This window comes from Equus quagga, chromosome 4 (assembly GCF_021613505.1).
Source record: "Equus quagga isolate Etosha38 chromosome 4, UCLA_HA_Equagga_1.0, whole genome shotgun sequence".
Lineage (NCBI taxonomy): Eukaryota > Metazoa > Chordata > Mammalia > Perissodactyla > Equidae > Equus > Equus quagga.
Genome location: NC_060270.1, coordinates 24,793,878 through 24,816,230, shown reverse-complemented (window position 1 = coordinate 24,816,230; position 22,353 = coordinate 24,793,878). Strand labels below are relative to the sequence as shown.

At 42.8% G+C, this 22,353-nt stretch overlaps 1 protein-coding gene across 14 annotated transcripts in view; it reads right to left on the bottom strand.

The window, feature by feature from the left end:
* KALRN (kalirin RhoGEF kinase) overlaps positions 1 to 22,353 on the bottom strand; it is a 637,395-nt gene that overhangs the window by 329,927 nt on the left and 285,115 nt on the right. For all 14 annotated transcript variants that reach the window (XM_046658061.1, XM_046658067.1, XM_046658063.1 and 11 more), the window contains one exon: positions 18,734 to 18,856. In XM_046658061.1, the coding sequence (XP_046514017.1) occupies positions 18,734 to 18,856 (123 nt within the window). The remainder of the gene's footprint in view (positions 1 to 18,733; positions 18,857 to 22,353) is intronic.

The following is a 22,353-nucleotide window of genomic DNA, read 5'->3' as shown; positions in this document are numbered from 1 at the left end:
GTGGGCTTTAATCCAATATGACTGGTGAGCTTATAAAAAGATGGCCATGTGAAGATACAGACAGAGAGAGAGAGCCATGTGACTGACGTGAAGGCCAAAATTGCAGTAATACAGCCACAAGCCAAGGAATGCCAAAGACGGCCAGCAAACCACCAGGAGTTAGAAGAGAGGCCCGAAACAGATTCTCCCTCACAGCCCTCAGGAGGAGTGAACCCTGCTGACACCTTGATCTCGGACTTCTAGCTTACAGAACTGTGAGACAATACATTTCTGTGTTTAATCCACCCAGTTTGTAGTACTTTGTTGCAGAAGTCCTAGGAAACGAATACAGGGGCTGTTCTGCGTACTGCAGGGTGTTTAACAACATCCCTGGCCTCTACCCACAGAATTCCAATCGCAACCCCTTCCCCAGAGGTAATAGCCAAAAATGTCCCCAGATATTGCCAAATGTTCCCTGGGGAGTAAATCATCTTCCGGTTTAGAACCGCTGTTTTAGACCATAAGACCACAGAAGAAGCCCCAGTGAGGGAGGCCATATAACTTACTCAGTTTACAGTGCTTTTCTGATAATCCTTCCGATGGCAGAAGCTTACTGAAGGAATCATCTAATGCTGTGGTTCTCGTCCAACAGGATGAGGGGGTGGGGGAAGCAGTGCCAGGCCCTCCCCCAGATTACTCAAACCAGAACAGGCGGGGAGGCGGGGCAGGGTTGGGAGAGTATCTGATGGCATATTTTCAAAAGCTCCCCAGTAACTATAATTGCAGCCACTATCTAAGGCTGAAACCACTGATCCAAGGGCAGGGCTCAAAGCCTGGGCTGAAATACTGAGGTGAGATAAATCACTTGTGCCTTTGGCTACAGCCTTTCCATGAGTGGTAATGCTCCTGAAGACCCGAAAAACTTGGGGGAGCTAAGGATAGAAAATAGATTTAACACTTTACTTAGTAAATACTGTAACTGTGGTTTATAAAAGTAAAAAACTAGAAATAACTAAAATGTTTAATAATAGGGTGTCAAAATTGACTTTATGGGAGCCATTTTAAAATGGAGTCAGAGCCGCCTTTCCCGAGAAATTGCCTTCCTGTCTTGAACCTGGGACTGGGCCAAAACGGCAATTGTTTTACAAGCAATTGTTTGAGAAGTCATCAGAACAGACATCTCGATCACAAAGACTGATGATTGTGGACTCTCTGAAGATAGAATCAATAGTCAATCAATATTTAGCCAAGACTAGCTCTCTGCTTCCAACGCCAACCAAAATTTTTTGTAATGCAACCATTCCTTCTTTGCCTTCAAAAATCCGTGACTTTTACTTCCCAGCAGGACACTATTTGGGTTTCTACCTGAATCTGTGCTCCCTGAATTGCAATTTTTGATTCCCAAATAAACTCTTTGCCTCTTAAACTGGTTTCTGTTTTTACGGGTTGACAAGGGGGATGGCTCACTACATTGTGCTACAGCCACATGAGGCAATCATTACAATTATGTTTCGAAGACTATTTAGTGATCTGAGGAAGTGTTCCTGATATAAGATTAAGTGAAGAAGTCAGGATAAACCAAAGTATAGTTCTGATTCTTCCTTTCTTTCTGTCTACCTATCTGTCTATCTTTGGGAAAAGCTACTACTGATGATGATGGCTGCCAGTTTTGGATCCACTCACAAACATTATTACATGTGGTAGGTTATGCTATTATGTCACATTACAGATAAGAAAACTGAGGGTTGGAAAGGTAAAGAAATTGAGTAAGCTCACATAGCTGGTGAATAGCAGATGGTGATCTGGAATCACATTTACTTGACCCCCAAGCAAAACATTCTCTGCATTCTGCTGTGCTGAATGAAATCTGCCAATAAATATTAATAGTTTATATATAATTATCTCTGAGTGACATTAGGGATGATTTATCTTTTCCATTATTTCCTTGTTTTCCAAATGTTCTAACATATTAATTTCATAATGTTCCAAATATTCTAAATGTATTAATTTTATAATCAGAAAAAAATGGAAAAATCATTTAAAGTATAAAAATTATATGCAAGGTATTCTTTAGAAATTATTCCCAAAAATAAACAAAATTTTTGTATTTACATGTGTTTGCTTATTTTGTATGTGTAAGAAAGATGTGCGAGATAACTGTGATTACCTAGGGAGGGAGGGGTTGTGAAGTAGGAGTGGAGGGGTAATTAGCATTTTTATTTACATATCTTTGCAATGGTTTCACTTGTTATTACAACAAACAGGAATCTCTTTCAAAATCTGAAAAATACCAAACAAAAGAAATTTTAAAGGAAAAGATAAGGATCCAATATATTTATGTCAATTGAGCGCATTTAGAAATACACATAAATTTCATTACAAATGTATTTAACTTAGAGATGATTGAATTTTCCTGGTTCTGGGATCCTGAAGATACTAATGCTTGACCAACCGCAGTGAAATATACAATCACAAAAATTGTAAAATCTCTCTGTAGCCCCCAGTCAGAGATTTCACCTTTCTCAGTTTGGACTTTATGACATCGCTCATCATAGCTCAGAGGAAACATGATTTTGGTATGACATATATATGTAAAAAAGACCCAGCTAAAAATAATCACCTATGAAGTGCTAGAAATTATTCTCCCTGGGCAGAGTGCCAGCATCAACTACCCATAACCCTGAGTTGTCTTCCTCAGCAGCCAGAAGTAAGAGACATGTCAAATTTGGAAATACTTAAAAGTAAGGCAGCCTCATGGACAACATTCCCCAGAGCCTCTGTCTGGAACGGGGCTGTATGGCTTGGTTGAAAGGCTTCCCTATCATCATTATATAAATATCAAAGCCCTAGTGCCCAGGGCAAGGAGCTGAATGACAGCAGCACAGTGTGACAGGCAGGGCCAGTCCTCTGGTACTTGGAATATGAAAGTGACATGCTGGTGTGGGTTCAAATGCTTAGGGTTCTTTAAATGAAAATCAGCAAAACAAAGATGGAGTGATGCAAAAGTGAAAGTGATAATAGAAGAGATCCAATTCTAGAAGAATCATTCTCCCTCTTCCGGTCTCGCTGGTTCAGTCAGGGACTGGGATTTCAGTGGCTTTAGAAAGACCTCGGTCACTTACATCTCACCTTCCCCAGGTGTATCGTAAAAATCATCATCATCACCTAAGAGAAATATGGCTGTTAGCCACAGGGCCGCTCCAGAGCCCGCAAGGAGTGACACATATTACTCTAGAGGCTGTATTCCCTGATCAGGCCCCCCTGAACACAGGCCAGCCCTAGAAGGACACTGCAGTGTTGGGAAGGACCCTCAGTGAAGGGAAAACCTTAGCCTCTGCAGTGGCCCTAGAGTGTCTCTACTCATGACTGGAATTAGTGAACATTGCTGTGCACCCCAAGGCATCAAAAACAAAGGGGGGGAATTACATTCAGGATGCTTTGTATACAAGGCACGGAAAGTTGAAACTCTATTTCAGAAAGTTCACCATCAATAGAAATGAAATTTGAAAAGTTGCAGCATGAAGTGCTTAGGGTTAAGTCTTGGTTTTCTATGAAATTAAATTATGTAGAACAGTTCATTCTCCAAGGACGCGAAAGAAATGAGGTGTGACAGTAGTATAAAGTGGTGATTTAATGCTGAGGGCACACTAGGTAACGGAGCCATCAGGGTAAGATGGATAAGCGTGGAGAAGTTTTCAGAAAGAGGCAAGTTTTTGAGCCAACTTTAGAGTCTAAAATGTGAAGGCAAGGGGAGGAATCTGCCAGGCAAGAAAATGACTCAGGCAGAGATCCAAATTGGGAAGTCGGGAAGATGTGAGGGGCCTTAGCAAGGAACTAAGACAGTTAAAGTCCTGGGGGTTCTCCTTCAAGCCAGGGTTGGTGATGGAAAGCTTGTTGGTGGCACATGGCAGAAGTAGCTAATGTCTCTTCAAGAAGAATGGCCCAACTATCCTCAGAGAAGCTCAGTTCTGGAGTCAGAGAGCCTAGCTCTGGTCCTCACTGTGGGTCAAGCCCCAGAAACTGGCCATGTGGTGTGGAAGAGTGGTGGGGAGAGGTGTGAGGGATGCAAGAGAAACAGAAGAAGCAGAACCTAAGAACCGGGCCACCTCCACACTCTTCTCAAAGAGGGCTGGATTCAGACATTTGCTCCAGGACAGAACACCATATATCCACTAAGGGCTGTTCACCACAGACCGTTGGTCAAGACCCAGGGCCCTCTGAGAACTCAGGATCCCCACTTTCAAAAAGCGAACAACATGTTCTTCCTACTTCCTTTCCTTAGAAGATTGAGTGAAAAGACTCACCCACTGGGGCATTTTCTTAGAGCAGAGATCCTATGGGAGATCAAAGTCTCCCCACTTACGGCCCTCAGGGAACGGGGCAGAATCTGAATAGCTGGAGATTGGATCAAGAGACAGGGAAAGGTCCTGAGATCCAGGCTCAGATCCCATCATTCACCTCTTATCTGGAGCTCCTAAATGTTCCTAACTTTCGCAGGCCAAGAACTAACTTTCATGACCACAGACTACACCCATAATCCTCATAGTCCTGAAAGCCTTGGCAAGAACAATGAGCAATTCAATACAAACCCACCCTCAACACTATAAAGGGAGAAAGAAACAATAGTGTTATGTGCATGGTAATGTAATGCATAGGAGCAAGCTGGCTAGGAGATGGGGTCTGGCAGGTGTGAATAATTTCACAGAATCCCAAAAAGGTAGACTCAAGAGCCACTGTAGACCCCCAGGGCTCTCTGGAAGGGCTGGGCATGAGCTGGGGTGACATTGCTTGCTGTTGAGCAGGTCACTGCGAGCATGGCTTCCCTGTTCTCTCTGGTTAGAAGGGCATGTAAGACAACTGGTCAGAGCGCTCTACATACAAAGCATCATGCTGTTTCCACTTGATTTTCCAAAATCCACTACTGACCCCAAAGTCTCATGAATCTGCTCTTATACAAACATCAGAACAAGGCTCATTAAATCACTAGCTTTAGCTTTATAATGTGGAAACTTTCCCCAGTTAATCCTGTTCCTCATGGGAATCTGGCCCTCAAACAGTATAAGAAGCCCTAGGCATGAAGAGTCCAGTTAAACTCAGAGACTGGTCAGCACATTCTCTCTCTTGGGAAGCACCCAGTATGGGGCAATATCATCAATCTTCTCTATATCTTTAGTTTCTCTTTTCTGAGTGCGTTCCAGACATGATCTCATCAACTGTCACTATATCCCTCAAATAATAATGATCGTAATTTACATTCCCTCTGTGCTCCAGACGTAAAGTGCTTTTAAGTACATTATCTCATTTAATACCTACTTCAACTATGATGGAATAAATATTATTCCCATTTTATAGATGTAGAAATAAGATTTGGTGAGGTTAGGTGACCCGTACATACATGTGGCTCTGGGCCTCCTACCAAGGTGTTCCCATCCCTGTATTCTTCTCACTGGATCTCGTTGCCTCCCACAAGGAAGAAGGTAGGAAGAATCTGTAGCTCTCATTTGGTTGATGGGGAGATCATGGCACTAATAGTTGAAGTGGCTTTCACGTGAGGCAGAGGGAAAGAAGAGAATCTAGGAAATTACCCTGTGTCAAGGTCATCTGGTACCAAAGCTTCTGGCCACTTGAAACCACATGGGAATGTAATTTCTTGGAGTAAATGTCAAATCTCAAGCTATTCTAACTTTATAAACTTGTAAAACTTTTACCAGAGTGACCAGTAAAGCAGGTGGGTCAGAGCCAAGGTTTGCACCCAAATACCCTCTCTTCTTTAGCTGTATTTTTTTAAGCAAATGAGACTGACCGTGTGAATTTCCAAGACACTAAAGAGTCCATAATTTAAGGCAGAGTCCAAGTCTCACAAAGAAGGAGAAAACAGAAAAATGCCTATCATGTGGATTTGGAGATCTCTTTTTAGCCTTATTCACTGCCCCCTTCCCTTGCTGTTATTTTCAAATTCTAGGCATGTGATGGACTAAAGTCCACCAGAGCTATTTCAATCCATGCTTGGCATCCTTGAGGTTCAAATATATTGTACAAAATAGCCCACAGTGTGAAACACCATGGAGATATGTAATTACAGCTGAGGTTGCCAATATGTAGGGTTGTCAGCTCCTAGAATACAGTAGGACAGTTGCACCATTCTCCGCTGAAACCCAAGGGCAGTGCCTTGGGCTGGCTGGGCATTTGCCTTGCGGATCCCAAGACAAATACAGGCACCAATCCTGATGCAGCTGGGAGGTCACCTGGTATTGCAGGAGGCCATAAGAGCTCAGCTCCCTCTGCCCCAAACCTGGCTTCCTTTCCAGGTGGAATAACTCGATGTAATGCTTTGTCCCTGTCAGAACCTGGCAGCGGGCTTTTCTCCAGTTAAAAATTTATTCCAAACAAAATTGGCTCATGAAAATGCCTCTGGTTGCTCATTGGCAGAGAAAAAAGACACATATCCACTTGGTGGGTTGTTCTTATTGGTAATGTGTGTTTATTTTTTGGTTTGCATAATATACAGCCTGAAGCTCTTTCACTCAGGGCTCTTAGGGGCTGGTTCCTGGTACTTGTCGCCTACCTCCGCTGCCTCATCTACCCACAAGTTCTCAAAAGCCCTTACCCTACAGCCCAGACACTCCTGATTTTCCCTATCACCCTGAATACCACAGCAAAGGAGTACTCACATCACAGAGCCCTGAGGGGTCCTGGAAAACTCTGCCCACCTGAAACCACACTTGGACTAGAGCTGAGTGCTGTATCCTGGACCCTCAATAGAGCCCCTATTTCAGGAAAGGACCTCCCAGGAGAAGATGGGACAGACATGAAGGAAAAAGAGGAGGAGGAGAAGGAAGAAGGAAGAAGAATGGAGGAGGAGGAGGACAGAGGCTACCAATGTTACTGTTTTGAAGCACTCTCCACCACAAGCACCATCACTGTGCCCCACCCCAGCCAGGGTGAGGAGCTTGGGAGGTCCTCAGGCCCCAACACACACCCCTACAATGGGGACCTGAAAAGGCTGGGAGGGCACTATAAATCGCCGTTCTCTGCAGCTTTCTCTTGGGAAAAGATTCTGAATGCTTGGCTTCAACCCAGCCCACTGTTTTCAATGCTTCTCCTTACCCACTTATAACTGTATCTGCTTTTAATAGCCAAGAGTAAGAAGTCTTAATATTAAAGACTTCACCAGCAAAGAAAAATAACTGTAGATATACATGTATTACCAAGGATATATCATTAAGTGAGAAAAGCTGGTGAACAACGTACATACACATAGAAATAGGGGAATGTCTGGAAGAATAAACACCAAAGTATTAGCAACTGTTAGACAATTAGACAACTGAGTAGGTGGATTATTTTTGCTCATTTTTGCTCATCTCCACTTCTATATTGAAAATGTGTAGTTTTGTAATTAAAAATAAAAAGGTAAAAATAAAATAGAAACTTCATTTGGAAAAATAATCAAAATGAGAGTTGAATAAACTCAGTTTTTTCCCATTACTCTGAATGTATGTGTGCTAGAATCGTGTGGGCTCTGGGGTCAGCCGACCTGGGTTCAAATCTTGCCTCCTGCACTTGAATGATCTTCTCTAGGCCCGACTCTTCATCAGGAAAATGAGGATAATATTAAAACCTACTCCATAGAGTTGTTTCAAGGATTAAGTGAAATATTTCTGGTAAAGTTATGTATTCAATAAATGGCAGTTATTATTTTGTCTTTATAGCACAGGTTTAAAACCTTGCAAATACTTTGAAAAATATTTTTATCTAGGAGAAATATTTCCATTGTGGAATTCGCATACATTCCCCCTGTATGTAAATCCATCACGTGCTCCCTCTTACTTTCAGCTTAGATATGCTGGCTTCCACAGCAGCAAGCACATTCCTTGCTCACAATGTGTCACAGAAATGAAAGAAAGGAAGAGAAAGGAGGTCGATTTGGTTTCTCTTAATCTGGGCAGGTTGACCTATGTTGCAATCAATTATTGGAAGACATGGTAGGTAATATGTGGTTTGCTTTCAGAATCAATACTGAGCAGATGAGAAAGCTCTCCTCTGGAACAGTGTTCTCTGTTTCCTTTCTGTACTGGGTCAACGCTGCTGAGAGATGATAACTTTATTCTTCCCAACTGTATGTTATTCTCACTGTGCAAGGTAAATATGTTGTCACATGGTGAAATGAGTAGTTACACACTTGGTACCCCTCTAAGGAGGCCAACTGAATCAGAGAATCCTTAGAAGGGAAAGTGCCCTTACTTGGTGCCCAGACTCTTTGCTTCCTTCTCCCTTTTTTGGGGCCCCATGGCAGGCTCAGCTCCAGTCCAGCTACAGAAATCAAATGGAACACATCTTACCAACAGACTGTCTTCCATATCAGGTTCCAGTGGCAGCCAATTCAGCCCTGCCCTGGGGCCCAGGTTTGATAACTAGACTTTGCCCTGTCCGTAAGAGCCAGCCCTTCCTTGCCTGGTGCTCCAGCAATCCTGCCTCTGATTTGCAGCCCAGTGGCTAGAGCCCTGCTATTTGTTATGAGCCTTCCCAAGGCAAAGTGTCCATCCTCCTTGGATTTCTGAACGTACTGGCTCCTGGATGCCCAGTGCTGAGTACCCCCTACCTACCACTCCTAGGCAGGACACACCATTACTCTATTGCCTTTCCTTGGTTCTGACTGGTCAAATGGGATGGCCACCTCTTCCATAATGCTTAACCCAAGGGCTTAGCTCATCAGTACCTGTAGCTGATCTGTCCCCTTGGCACCTGGCCCATCTCAAAGGACAGGCCTACTCTTTGCAAAATAGTTAAGCAGACCACACCAAGCTGAGTCTTGAGAGATGACAGCACAGTACTTGATAACCTAGCCTGGAAGGAAGTGAGGCTTGGATGTATTCAATCACCACCACTACCACAGTCACCACTTCCGCCACAGAGGCCACCATTCATCTGGTTCCTCCTATGAACCAAATTCTCTATTAGGCACTTGCCATATTTATTTCTAACCCTCACATCATTCTTCAGGGCAGGTGTCACTATTTCCATTTTAGAGAGGACACTGGGGCTTAGGGAAATTAAGTGATTGTAACAAGGCCCAAGGCCAATGAAAGGAAAGAACAGACTGACTGCAGATACTACAATTTTCTTCACTATCCCATATGTTCCAATAGATGGGAACTCAAAACTAAGTGGGGTCCTCAAATAGGCTTGAGGAGCTAGCAAAGGGGATACATTTTGGAAATTAGGAGGTTTGGTTAATGATAGCCTGAGCTTAGCAAAAGGTGGAAGATAAAAAATGATCTCCTGGGCTGGGCCAAGTGTTGTCCACCATTTTGGGCTAGAAAATGGAAATGAAGACTCAGGCCAGATACTGGTCAAGTTAATTGCTAAGTAGGCCAAGGTCCAGCAGAGAGCAGAGCCAGAACTCACTCAAAATTTGACTCAAAAGATGCTTCTTCCAAAGTGCCAGATCCTGGGCTGAGGTTGTCCAGGCTGACTCCAGCTCAGTCTCACTAATCCCATCAGGATGGCTCTCAATTAGGTCCCAGATTATATGATTCTGGGGCCTGTGTTCTTATGAATATTCATCTTATGCACCTCTCTTCCATTTACCATTCTTAGAATTGGAAGGGGCCTCAGAGATCATCTGGCCTTGCTACCTACGCAATAAAGGAATCCCCTCTATACCATTTATTCCTTTACTTTTCAAGTACCACTCCATGTTATGCTCATCGTGCTAGGCATTGGGATAAAAAGACAAATGAGACAAAATTCCTGCTCTAAGGAAGGTCACAGTCCAGCTGGGGAGTGAGGTTAGCATAAAATTAATTACAACACTGTGTGATAACTAACATGATAGGGATGTGACCAGAATAAGAGGAGGCCTAGAAAAGAGGAATTTGATCCAAACCATGGAAGTCACTGAAGGCTTCTTGGAAGAGGTGATATTTGAGATGAATGTTCAAAGATGAATATAAGTTAGTCAGGGGTGGTCAGAGTTAAAGAGGTGGAAGGATCAAAGAGGAGACAGCAGGAGATTTGAGAGCATGGCATGTTCAGGTAAACTCCAGGACATCAGGAGGAAAGGGTGGGCTAGAGGGAGCACAGGAGGGGTACAGCCAGAGAAGGCAGTCCCCAGGACATAAAAGGTTTATAACATCAAGAGTTTGAACTTTATCCCAATGGGAAGCCATCTGTGGGTTCCATAATAAATGGAGTAGCATGATGACGTGTGCATTTTAGGAAAACCAGTTTTGTGGCAGTTATGGGGACAGATTTAAGGAGACCATGACTGGAGTCAGGTAAAACAGGAGGGTATTGTGATACTCCAACCAAGAGATAATGAGACTCTGATCTAAGGAAGTGGCAACGAAGAGGAGGGAAATAGACACATTAAAGAGGTAGAATCAGTAGGACTTTGTGATGGACTCATGACGGGTGAGAGTAAGAGGAGAATCAATACTGACTTCCAAGTTTCTGGCTCAATCAACTGGGTAGTTGATGGCCTTCACTGGCATAGGGAATACAGGAGGAAGAGCACACCAAGAAGGAGTGGGAGATGATAAAATAAATTTTGGACACATTCAGCTTGAGACCCTCTGAGAAATCAAAAGAAAGGTGTCCAGAAATCCAACAGATTTATGAACAGAGCACTCAGGGGTGAGATCAGAGATGAGACATGGATTTGGGAGCCATCAAGTAGGGGTGGCAGCTGAGTCTGAGAAAGAGTATAAAATGATGCAGGGAGTGTAAAGTGAGAAGAGAAAGTCTAAAGAACAAATCCTGGGAAAAAGGGAGAAAGTCCAAGAAGGACCAACAAAGAAACCAGGAGAACATGGTGTCATGGAAGGCTTGAGAGAAGAGAACGAAAAAAGGAGGTGATCAACAGGGTCAAGTGCTTCAGAAAGACTGATTAATATCTGAAAAGTGTCCTTTGGATTTAGTAAAAAAAGCATTCATATGAAGACTTTGGTAAGTTCAACCTCAGTTGGCCAGAGAGAATAGAAGCCCAACGGCAGGTGTCAAGGGGCATCTAGGAGGTGAGGAAGTAGAAATGCAAATACAGACTCTTCTCTCAAGAACTTGGGCTATGAAGGGATGGAGAAACAGGGGAAAGTGGGGTCCAGAAAGTAGTCTTGGCTTCTTTTTATTTGTTTGCTTGTTTTTAAGATGAGAAAGCTTGAGGATGTTATATCCTAAGGGAAAATGTTCACCTCTACTGGAAAACCTCCCGTGACAAGGAGCACACTACTTCGCAAGACATTTAATTCTGGTTTGAATAGCTCATAAAAAAGCAACCGTGGGTTAGAAGTGATACCTGAATTGAGCTAAAATTGTCTTCACTATACCTTTCACCCTTATCTCTGCTACAGGGAGACTTCAACTATCAAACCCACCCTCCCTGCCTTCCATAAAACGTTATTTACTCAAAACTGAACATATTTAGTTACTTCAACTCTACTCTCCTGGCATCTTTCCAACAGTCACAGTATAGTTTGTCAATATCCCTTTGAAAATATATTTTCTAAAATTAGGCACACTATTCCATATGTGATCTAAACAGCCAACATACAGAGAAATTCTTATTTCTCTGATTTAGAGGTTATATTTTAATTTACGTCATCACTCAAAAGTCTTTAATATTTTTCCTTACTCTGAGAGTAGAGTCTAAACTCTATCATCTAAAGGTCAAGGTTCTTGAGAGTCTAGACAATCTATACTCTTTCGAGCTTTTCTATAATGATATTCCCTCTCTACCATGTAGAACCTTTTGCTTTCATCAGTTATTGATGTTTTATTTACAGTGTTGCAAAATTTACAAGAGACGCCAGGAAATTTGAGGGCTCTCATCACCATCATAGTTTTCCTTGAGACAGAACTGAAATCATATCAGAATAGCATTTTTCATATCTTCCATCTGATAGAGCAGACCATGGTGCTCTCCAGTAACAATCATGCCTTCTTTTTTGTTCTCCTTTTTTTTTCTTTTCTTTTATTGCAGTAAGATTTGTTTATAGCATTATATAAATTTCAGGTGTACAATGTAATATATTTTGAATTCTGTGTAGATTACATCATGTTTACCAACCAAAGACTAATTAAAATCCATCTCCTTTTATGTCTACTATTTCTCCATATTGTTTACTACCCTCAGGCTTATAGATTTCATAAAGATGTGAACCTTTCTGATATGCCCTCACCTCTCCCATTAGAACAAATCCTTTAAACAAAAAATCCTCTTCCATTGCCATTTTCTACTTATGGTCTCAACATCCTAAAGTCCCAGGAATATTTACCATATTTATCTTCTTGTGTTGAAGTTTAAGTACTTTATTTGTTATGTATGCTTTTTGTTGATATATGGGTAAGGAAGGCTATACATATTGTTTTCAGTCTATATTCTTGGTACCGTTTTTTACCTAAGGTGACCTAAGAGCCTTTCCTTCACAAGGTGCTTCTCTCCATCTCACCTTTGTGCTGCCTCATATATCTGGTTTTGGCTTTCCCAGAATAATTTTCTCCTTTCACTTTAAAATTTACTTAAATCCTTCTAGATAGATCAACAAGGTTTTCTGTGAAAGCATATCCTTCCCAATCTTTACAAGATGCACTCTACCCCTCACCAGAAGTCCAGCATCCTGGCTCTGTAGGATATAGTCCAGAAAACTTTTTAAACATCATCTACATAGGCAGCCATTTATTTCTCAAAGCCTCCCTTCTTTTCCATAGTCATTGCCGTCACATGGAACAAGATACAAAAACACCACCTGTGCTTTTGAATCTTTCAGTTTGCTACCCAGAACTTTAAAGTCATTAGAAATGCAGTCCCAATTTCTTCTGAGTGTGCCATTTGTTCCATACAGGAAGCAGCAAAAGCGAGGGGACAACTCACGATCTTGGTAAGAGGTTCTTGCCAGGCTCCTACAATATCTTGGATATTGACCTCAACACCTTCTCAATTCTCCACATCCAGTGTAAAAAAGTGACCTTCAAAACTCTTGGTTGGGAGTTATCCACAACATAAAACATCTTTCTTCCTCCTGAGAGTGGTCACAAGACCCCTCCCATCAGCTCATGCCAACAACTTCTCCCCACTGCTCCGTGGAGGGACTATCCTGAATCCACTCCAACGGGAAGATTACCACGCAAGATCCAAAGGGTAAGACTGTCCTTCATTTCTCTGCTGTTTCACATTTTTCCACTTGCCCACTTCATGACATTAATTTCTCTGCATTTTCCTGGCTTTCTTCGGCACTATTTTTTTTATCCTGCCTAAGAACCTTTCATCCTCTCTAAGAAGCTGGAGTGTGAAAAAGCATCTATTTAAGCTCTCCCACCTTTTCCTTCTGCTTGCATTTGCAGATGCTATAATTGGTCACCATCTCAGGCATGAAAAGAAAGATGGAACTTACTCAAAAGGTCACTACACCACCCCCTAGGCAGGCGTATTTATTGGATCGCCAAATGAAGTAATGGTTTCTCTTGGTTTCACTAGAAATGTTCCTTGAAGACCCTAAAAGGTTAAAGGTTATGTCTCCTCTCTTACTATGAGCCTTCTTAGAGGGTTAGAATATGTTTGCTGCATGTTTTTCAGTAGATTGTGGGTTTCTCAAGACAGAAACAGTGCATCTCTTTAATTTTCCATGGTGCCCAACACAGAGACTTGATGGGACATGGAAACTGATGAGGGTTCCTGCCCCACTCTGAGGGCACAGGCTGTCCATCTTCTATGGATTACCCTATTTTATTTGCCCTTAGTACTCTGTGAGGTTAGCTGATTATACTTTGAATATCTTTGATGGGCAAGGTTACTGACGGGTCCACTAAAATGTTTCCTTTCCATTTTTGCTGATTTTGACCCTCAGTCTCAGAATGATTTTTTTAAAATGTATTCTATTCAAGTTTGAGAAAAAGTAAGAGTCAGATAGAGAAACAACTAACCAGAGAGTACAGAATGAAGTACTTAATTGTGCCTGTATCTTTCTTTAAGTCTTTCTCTAAATGGTTTGTTTTTCCAAAAATGTTACACTAATTGCTACTTAATATGATTAGCTATTTAAATGGGATTTTATGCTTTGAGATTTTAGATAATTTATATTTGAATGGAAATGCTTGCTAATTTTTGACTAAGCTAGCTTACAGAAAGTCTGGCATTTCAGATAAAGAAGTCATAAAGCAGACCACTAACAGAGCAGGCGCAGCTGCTATCTAAACCACAGGCACTTGAGAACCCTCCTATAAGTAGTAGCAAATCTCGCAGGACAAAATAGGAGTACCTTATTCCATTCTACCTTCTGGGCAGCCATGGACATATCTATGCCCTGACAGCTATGCTATTATGGGCAGCAAATCCATCTTATACTTGTTTACACTCCTGATGACACCTAAGGTGCCACACACAAAAAAAGTAAAAATATAATGTGTCTTTTAAAATCTGATTTACACTAAGGCCTGAGTCATTTGATGTTTGTTGGTAACTTGAGCTAAGTATCTACCCGGACCAGAAGAGGTTCCCACTAGTACTCAGGTCTTCCATTTGAACATGGATAATCTCAGTAACTTGGACTAGAAAAACCTGTAGAGACAGACCCCTGTGCGTCCCCTGGCCCAGGACCCTCATCACCTGCCTGTCAGGAGCCTCCACCATCAGGCCGCCCTGACTGTGGCTCCTTTCCACCCTCAGCTCAGCGTCTATGTAGGCTATTCAACGAGTGCCATCTGCAGGATGAACTGAGGACTCATGAATACTTAATTCACTTCCTTCAAACGACAGGTGAAGAATTTGTTTAAAACATGTTCAAGAGCTAGTAAACACAACATTTAAGTTAAAGTTTAATGACAGATAAGGGGTTGCTACCTTAATTCTTCAGAGATATCATTTATATTTATTTTAATAACTGCCTTAAATGTCTTTACCAGAAAGAGTGACCAATGGTGAGAATCACAGATGCCCCCACTATCCCAAGGGTGGAGACATATTTGTTCTGGGCCTTCAAGCTGCCCCTTGACCTCTCCCTCTGCGTCGCCATTTTCCCTGCTTGGGGGCTTGCTCTTCCCTGCAGAAGGGCAAATTTCCAGGAGCTGTAACAGATGCAACAGCTCTCCTGCTTTGATTCAAGACAATTTTTTAAACCTGAATACAGAGAACAGGAGCTCAGAATTCCCTTCTCATATCAGCCTCGGGTCAAAGAATGATGAAATCATAAAGTTGAAAGACATTTCTTCACTGAACCATGAACCTCTATAATACTGCTGACAAGTGACCCCCGGCATCCTACTTCACACCACGTGTGACACCCTTCCTGACCATAGCTCATAATCAGCAACCCAAAACAACAAGGGGCAAGTTTTCTACAATTTCACTTTGGACTTTTGATCTCTGGCTAACTCAAGCATTATCCAATTCCTGCTTAAATCCACCCTTCTCCTTCCAGTAGCCCTTACCTACTTGAGAGCAGAAGCAAGAGAGAGAGTGCCCTTCCTCGCCTGGATTGCCCCCTTTCTCACCACCTGAGTGTGATGATCACCTTGCACAGAACAAGGCAGGGCTGAGGCAGGCGGCTACCAACAGTCCATCTGCCTACGCCATGGTGGGAGTTGGTCTTCCTATGTGAACTACCAATTCCTGGATGCTAGGCAGCTCCACTGCCCACTCCCTTCCCCAGAGTGGGGATGGGGACATAAGACAGGATTAACTTCCAGACTAGGAGACCCATTTCTGGAGGCCTGTTTACAGGGCAATGCAGCGACCTCATGGCCTCTTGCGTAGGTGTTCCATTTGTGGCCCACATCTGCTGCTCCGCTTTCCAGAGAAAAACACTCCTCCAAAAAGCAGGACCCTTTTGGAAGGTAGAACTCTCTTCTCTCTCACAAAGATACAGTCGCATCAGAAAGCAGAGGCAGGAAGAAGAGATTATACCAAGATTACTTGTTGGCAGGGCCAGGGAAAAGTTGTAACATATGCCAAATGGGATGGCCACAGCAGCATGCTCCCCCAACCCCCCAATTCATGCTCTTTGTCTGTACTCTCCATGAGAAAACTGGCACTAGGAAATGAATTTTACACCCAGTTCCTATTCCTCAATAAGGGACAGCAGGGAGTTAGGGTAAGAACACGACTCTGGAGTCAGACAGACCTGGGTTTGAATCCCAGTAGAACCACCGACAAGTCTCATGACTTGGGCACACTGAAGAACTGAGCCTTAGTGTCATCTTCTATAAAACAAGGCTAATGCTATCCATCACTCAGGAAGGGTAGGAGATAAAATACATAATGGAACCATAAGCTCTCAAAAATGTGTCCATTCTTTCTTTAGTATGAATTTACGTTAATGTGTCTCTGCTGCCAAATGAAAGGCATTGTCCCATGTGAAAGGCACATCAGCCATCAGTGAGAAGGTAGAGGAGCAACTGGGAGAAATGGGGTTGAAGTTGGGGTGGCCACCAGGCTTGCTGAGTTGTAACAACACACAAAACAACCCCCTCATGGGTCTATAACTAATGCTGGCATTGCCTATGAGACTGTAGCAGGAAGAGGGCAAGGAGAAGTGGGCTGAGTCAGGGCTGTGAGTGGCTCTGGGGACATCCTTCCCAAGTAAGGAGGGGCTGCACCACAGGACAGATGAAAGGCAAGAGCACCAAAGCTATGGTATGGTTCTATTCCAACAGATTTTCCCAGGTACCATGACCCCCACTCTTAGCAGACAGGGAGTCCATGTGGCCCTCTCCCATCTTTTGCTCTTTAACAGGCTGGAGAGGCACCCAGAATGCCTGGCTACCCAGATATTTAGGGTCTGTGCTACATCTTGTCCACCAAAGGCACATTGGGCCTGAGTCTATATCACATTGGCATAGCCCAGCTCATTCTGCAGAAGGTCCTTGTCTGGCTATGAGGCATGCTTTTTTTGTTGTGGTGGTGGCGGTGGTAAAACATACATAACGTGAAACTCTTTAAGTTCGGTGGCATTAAGTAGATTCACACTGCAGTACAACCATCACCACCATCCATCTCCAGAACCCTTTATCTTGGAAAACTGAAACTCTGCATCCATTAAATAATAACTTCCCATTCCCTCTAACCCCAACCCCTGGCAACCACCATTCTGTCTCCATGAATTTGACTATTCTAGGTACTTCATATAAACGGACTCATACAATATTTGTCCTTTTGTGACTGATTTATTTCACACGGTATAACGTCTTCAAGTTCCATCCATGTTGTAGCATGTGTCACATTTTCCTTCCTTTTTAAGGCTAAATAATTCCATTGGATGTATATATCACATTTTGTTCATCCATTTATCTGTAAATGGACACTTGGGTTGCTTCTACATTTTGAGTATTGTGAATAATGCTGCTATGAACATGGGTGTACAAATATCTCTCCACACCCCTGCTTTAATTCTTTGGGGTGTACATCCAGAAGTGGGATTGTTGAATCACATGGTAATTCTAGGTTTAATTTTTTGAGGAACCATCATACTGTTGTCCACAGTGGCGGCACCATTTTACATTCCCACCAACAGTGCACAAGAGTTCCATACGAGGTTTTCTTTATTCCATAGGTGGGGTCTAATACACCTGCATTCCCCAGGTTCAGGTCACTGCTGACTCAGTCTTTCTGGCTGCTGTTAGGGCTCTGACTTTTCAGCATACACTTGCAGCTCCTCTAGAGACGTGGTATGCTCCACAACTTTCCTGTCCTTTAGCAGATTCCTTTGGTGTTTGGCAGGCCCTCTCCTTTTGCACCCACAGCTCATGTCTGTCTGGGGCTGGCAGCCTCCCTGGGTGAGGGTTGGGGCTCTGCACAATGCCCAGCAGGACACTCACATTGAGGATTGCCTACATAGTGTGACGGGAGCCAGCCCTGGTTAAAGCTGTGACGTGGCAAACCCTAGCTTTGTTGTCCTCACCACTCCAGCAGCATACACCTCTCTGTTCTACACTCATACCTTTCCCAGCTTTATTCTTAAGAGTCTTATTTTCTACTGCAACTGATCACACCTGACAAAACAACTGGACAGCAGTGCTTCATCTTGAAGATGAAGATTTTCAGGATCCATTTGGAAAACTCCCCAAAAGAGGAATAAGGGAGTTAGGATAAAATTTTGAGGATGAAGGCTCAGAACAGAAAGCCTCTTATATCATTCTATTAAGACAAATAGGTAAGCCATCTCATACAACAGCTCTGTGCAAATTAGGAAACGGTGCCCTTTTTGGACCAGGTGTGCAGCTCAGCTAAAAGGCTGAATAGTGTGTAAATTACAGACTAAATATTGTGCCAATGATACAAAGGCGCATTCTTTGGGCACATTCAGCCATGGGGGTGCATGGCTTGGTGAACAGGTTCCATCTCTCCCTCCAGAACCTGGAAGGCACACAGCTTTGCAGGCAGAGCTGGTGCTGATTTTCAGCTCCCAGTCACCTGCAGTGACAACCATAAGCGGTAGCTTTGGCTGTTGACAGTTCTAATAATGTTATTCTCTCCCACCATCAATACCTGTGGGCAAAGCATTTACAGATCATGCTGGCAGGAAGATTTTCTTTGAAGACCATAAACTGAAGGTCTATTGACCACTCTTGTAGAGATCCGAGAACAGACAGAGTTCTCCTTACACCAGGCAGGAAGGCAGCCCAGAGGTGCCATGGGCTGTCAACTTGACATGCCCCACCAAACACCAATCCACAGCCCTGGTCTCCCTCACCAGGCTCCACACACACACACACAAACACACACACACACACAAACACACACATACAACCACACACAGCATCTCACCTGAGCCACCTCTTCGAAGTCATCGTGCCTCTTCTGCAGGGCCCGGGCTCTATGCAGGGACTTCCCAACCCCTGTGTGTTTGCTGAGAAAGGCCTCACCATGGTTTTCAATCCAGTCCAACACCTGGTCAGAGGAGGAACAGAGAAACAATGACTTTCTGGCAGAAGGAAAGACATGTGACAACACGTGTGACTGCTAGAGTCCTGGAGTCCCCATCCCAATCAGAAAGCAGCGGTCCAGGTGAAAATGTTCAATCCACTGTGGATTCATGGGATTTCATTGCTGTCATTGGCAATATAGCAATCTCACCCTTAACTAACTTCAAGTCATCCTCTTTGGTTTCCAGAATACCCGCTCGTTACTTTTTCAGTGTTCTCAGCCTTAATTAGTCCATTATTTTAAACAAGTTACACAGACCATCAGGCACAGTCTAACCCTCTCACCACATTTACTCCAACCACATAAAGTCAGACATATCGGTGAGAAGTTAGGCAGTGTCAGGTCAGGGCAGTTCCTTGGCCCTCATTCCACCATAAAAATGCTCACGGCAGCGGCAACCAGTCATGGGGTCCTGCCTCATGGTGCTCCTGGGACTCTCTTCCTAATCTTGGAAGGAAATTCCAGAGCAGTCAGTCCCCAGATGGAGCTCTGCTCAAGGGAGCTGATCACCAGGACAACTGCCCATTCTGGCTTCTTTCCACCCCTCTCCTCCAATCAACCAAATAAAGAAAGGTCTTTGCATTCTAAGGTCTTTAGTATCTATGACTCTCTTAGGAAGCGGTGGAGACGCCATGTTCTTCCAGGCTTAAGATCTAGTGATTTTGCCCCAAGACGTTTTCCTTGGTGTTTAGAGAAGCTGGAACAGAGGTGGCTGGTGCAGCAGGGGGATGAGTGAGGGGATGCTGAGAAAATATGTTGTCCCGAAGGGCACTTGGCAGGGAGAGTGGAAACCCGTTAGTAAAAGCCTTGAAATGTAGGGAGGATCAAAGCATTTAACATCCATTTTGCGTTTGCCCAGATGGCCTAACAAAAATGTGCGCCTCTCAGAGAGAAAGGAAGCACTTCACCTTCTGGTCTCTGAGGAGCTGGCGCTCAATAAATCAAGTGGCCACAGAATTATGTACCAAATCAGAATTATGGTACAGACTCACCTGTTACAGATCCTGCCAAGACTCAACGGAGCCCACTCTCCTCCTGCTATACTGAACTTTACTTTAATGTTGGATTAATGAGGTACTAGCCTTCTCAGATTTTAGAATGACTTTTGGGGAAATGATTTACATGAACTAGGCCTGTTTAAAAGAATGCTTTAGACCATTTTTCTGTTTCTTCTGCAGATTGCCCTGTGGCAAGCAGGCAGACCAAATCATTCCATGATTCTGTGGAGCCAGGCAGGGGAGTTCTGGCTCTGCAGAATCTAGCCTTTGGCTTCACTTCCTCTGCCATTTGAGATAAATTATTGCCTGCAATTGTGCAAAGTATGAAAGCCTTCAAAGCTTTCAGTGACAGTATCATAAAGCCCAGACCAAGATGGTATTAGTTCAGAGAAACACCCCTATGAATATAAAAATGAGGTTTAGCAAACACCCACTTAACAAAGCCAGAAGGTCAGGTACTTATCCACTAAAATGAAGAAAAAAACGGCTTTTTAAAAAACGACTTTATCTAAACATTAGGTGTAGAGATTTTAAACATTTTACATAACAAATTCTGGCAATACGTTTTTTGAATATTCTGGAGGAACATCTGTAAAAACAAATTGCAGTAGTAAAGGAACTGGATTTTCACTTTTTTGCAAATACTGAAAGGCCATACCCAGAGGAACTTTAAATATTCCTTTCTTAGAAGAAAGAAGGGCCCACGGTTCTCCAAATAACTTACAGTGAAATTTCAACCAAAAAAATCAGGAGAGTGCGTTGTTACTTGCTTGCCATGGTTTGGTCCCACAATTCTGTATCGTAAAGGGGATGATGAGCACCAGCTTGCAAGGTCAAAGATCAGTATTTCTAATCACCAAGTTCCCTATATATTGCGTACTATGAACAGTGCACTTTTACAATTTTTATGCATATTTAAACTTTTATTAATCCCCTTATGAGAATGAATTGAAGCTTTAGAATAATTTTTATATACCAAAGAGCTATCTTGCAGCCTTCCATGAATGCTTTGGAATTTACGACAGACTTTCAGATTACAAATTTTTTCTTTAATTTAGTTTTGAGCAGCTGAGTATGATCTGCTTGTCCAGCACTGTTTTTATTAATTTCATTTCATTTCATTTCATTTTTTATCTCTAGCTAATAAAAGTAGTTATTCTAAAGCAAATTGGTTAAAGAGGAGTGTTTTTCATCCACTAGTTCACAAATGGTTAGCTTTTATACTCTCTGGGGGGTATTTCATAACTTTTAAACTTTTTTTAAAAGCAGTTTGTTTCCTGTTTAAGTTATTTTGCTTTCTTTAAAATGTCAATTCATTTTCAGTTGGTGACACTTAGTTTACTCAATTAGCTCTACCGTAACCACTTAAAAATCGATATATTTCATACGTGAGAGGCTTTCACTTAAGCATAGCTCTGCTCTGTGATGTTACATTGCCTCATTCAGTCCAGCTTCTGCCATTAGAACTGAAGCTGCGGGGAAAACGTGCAGCTCAGTGAGGATTCAGGGACTGCACGGAAATCAATTTAACAAATATAAGGCAATGGTTTAAGAAGTGAACACGATTAATTCAGTAATACATAGAAACTGAAAAAGTCCTTGAGGACAGATAAACATAATCAATACATGAGGTGTTGTTTAAAATGCTGATTTCTGACTGTTTTGTTTCAGATAGTTCATTTAGAGCCAGCCTGGCTTGATACACACATTTGGACCACATGGCCCTTTGACCCTTGATTCCATGTCCCCCATCCTTGTCCCCCATACTGTCCAGTTTCCTGCATAGACTGCTCAGCAGAGAAAGGTGCTTCTGAGCAGACACCAGCAGCACCTGACCATTACACTGCACACCGTAAATTAAGGCCCAGCACTGGAAGTCTGGATGTCCCTCGGTTTCTGGTGAGTCCCAGAATCTGAACATCATTGGTTGAAGAACAGAGTTACTAGCCATACCCCGGAACCTACCAAAGTGTAAGCACGCATCGAGGTAACCCTTATTAGCTGCCCCTTGTTTAATTTCTCTGATCCACAAGATCTTATATAAAACATTCAATTATCAGTTATAGTCAGGATAGTACAGGATAGTTAATCACGCTTAGTGATAGCTTTGAATTGGTATTTAAGCATTTCCAACAATAGGAGGTTTTATCTTTTTGTTTTTATCTGAGGGGTCCTCAGGATGTGGGATATGAATATTCACATATTGAAAGAGATATCTACTAGCCTTATTGTGCCCTAGTGCAGGTCACTGAGACAGCCCGGGGTGCAGTATTAAACAACTGCAAGTGAGGCCCTGACCCCAGGAACTCGGTCTAAGTGGGTAACAAGCACTAGACGCGAAATCACACAATTCATCATTAATCGCAAAGGTGAAAAGTGCCAACGAGCAGGGAAGGCTTCTCTGAAGAAGTGAGAACTCTGAAGAAGTTAGCTGAGACCTGAGAGAATGGCACTTCACCAAGT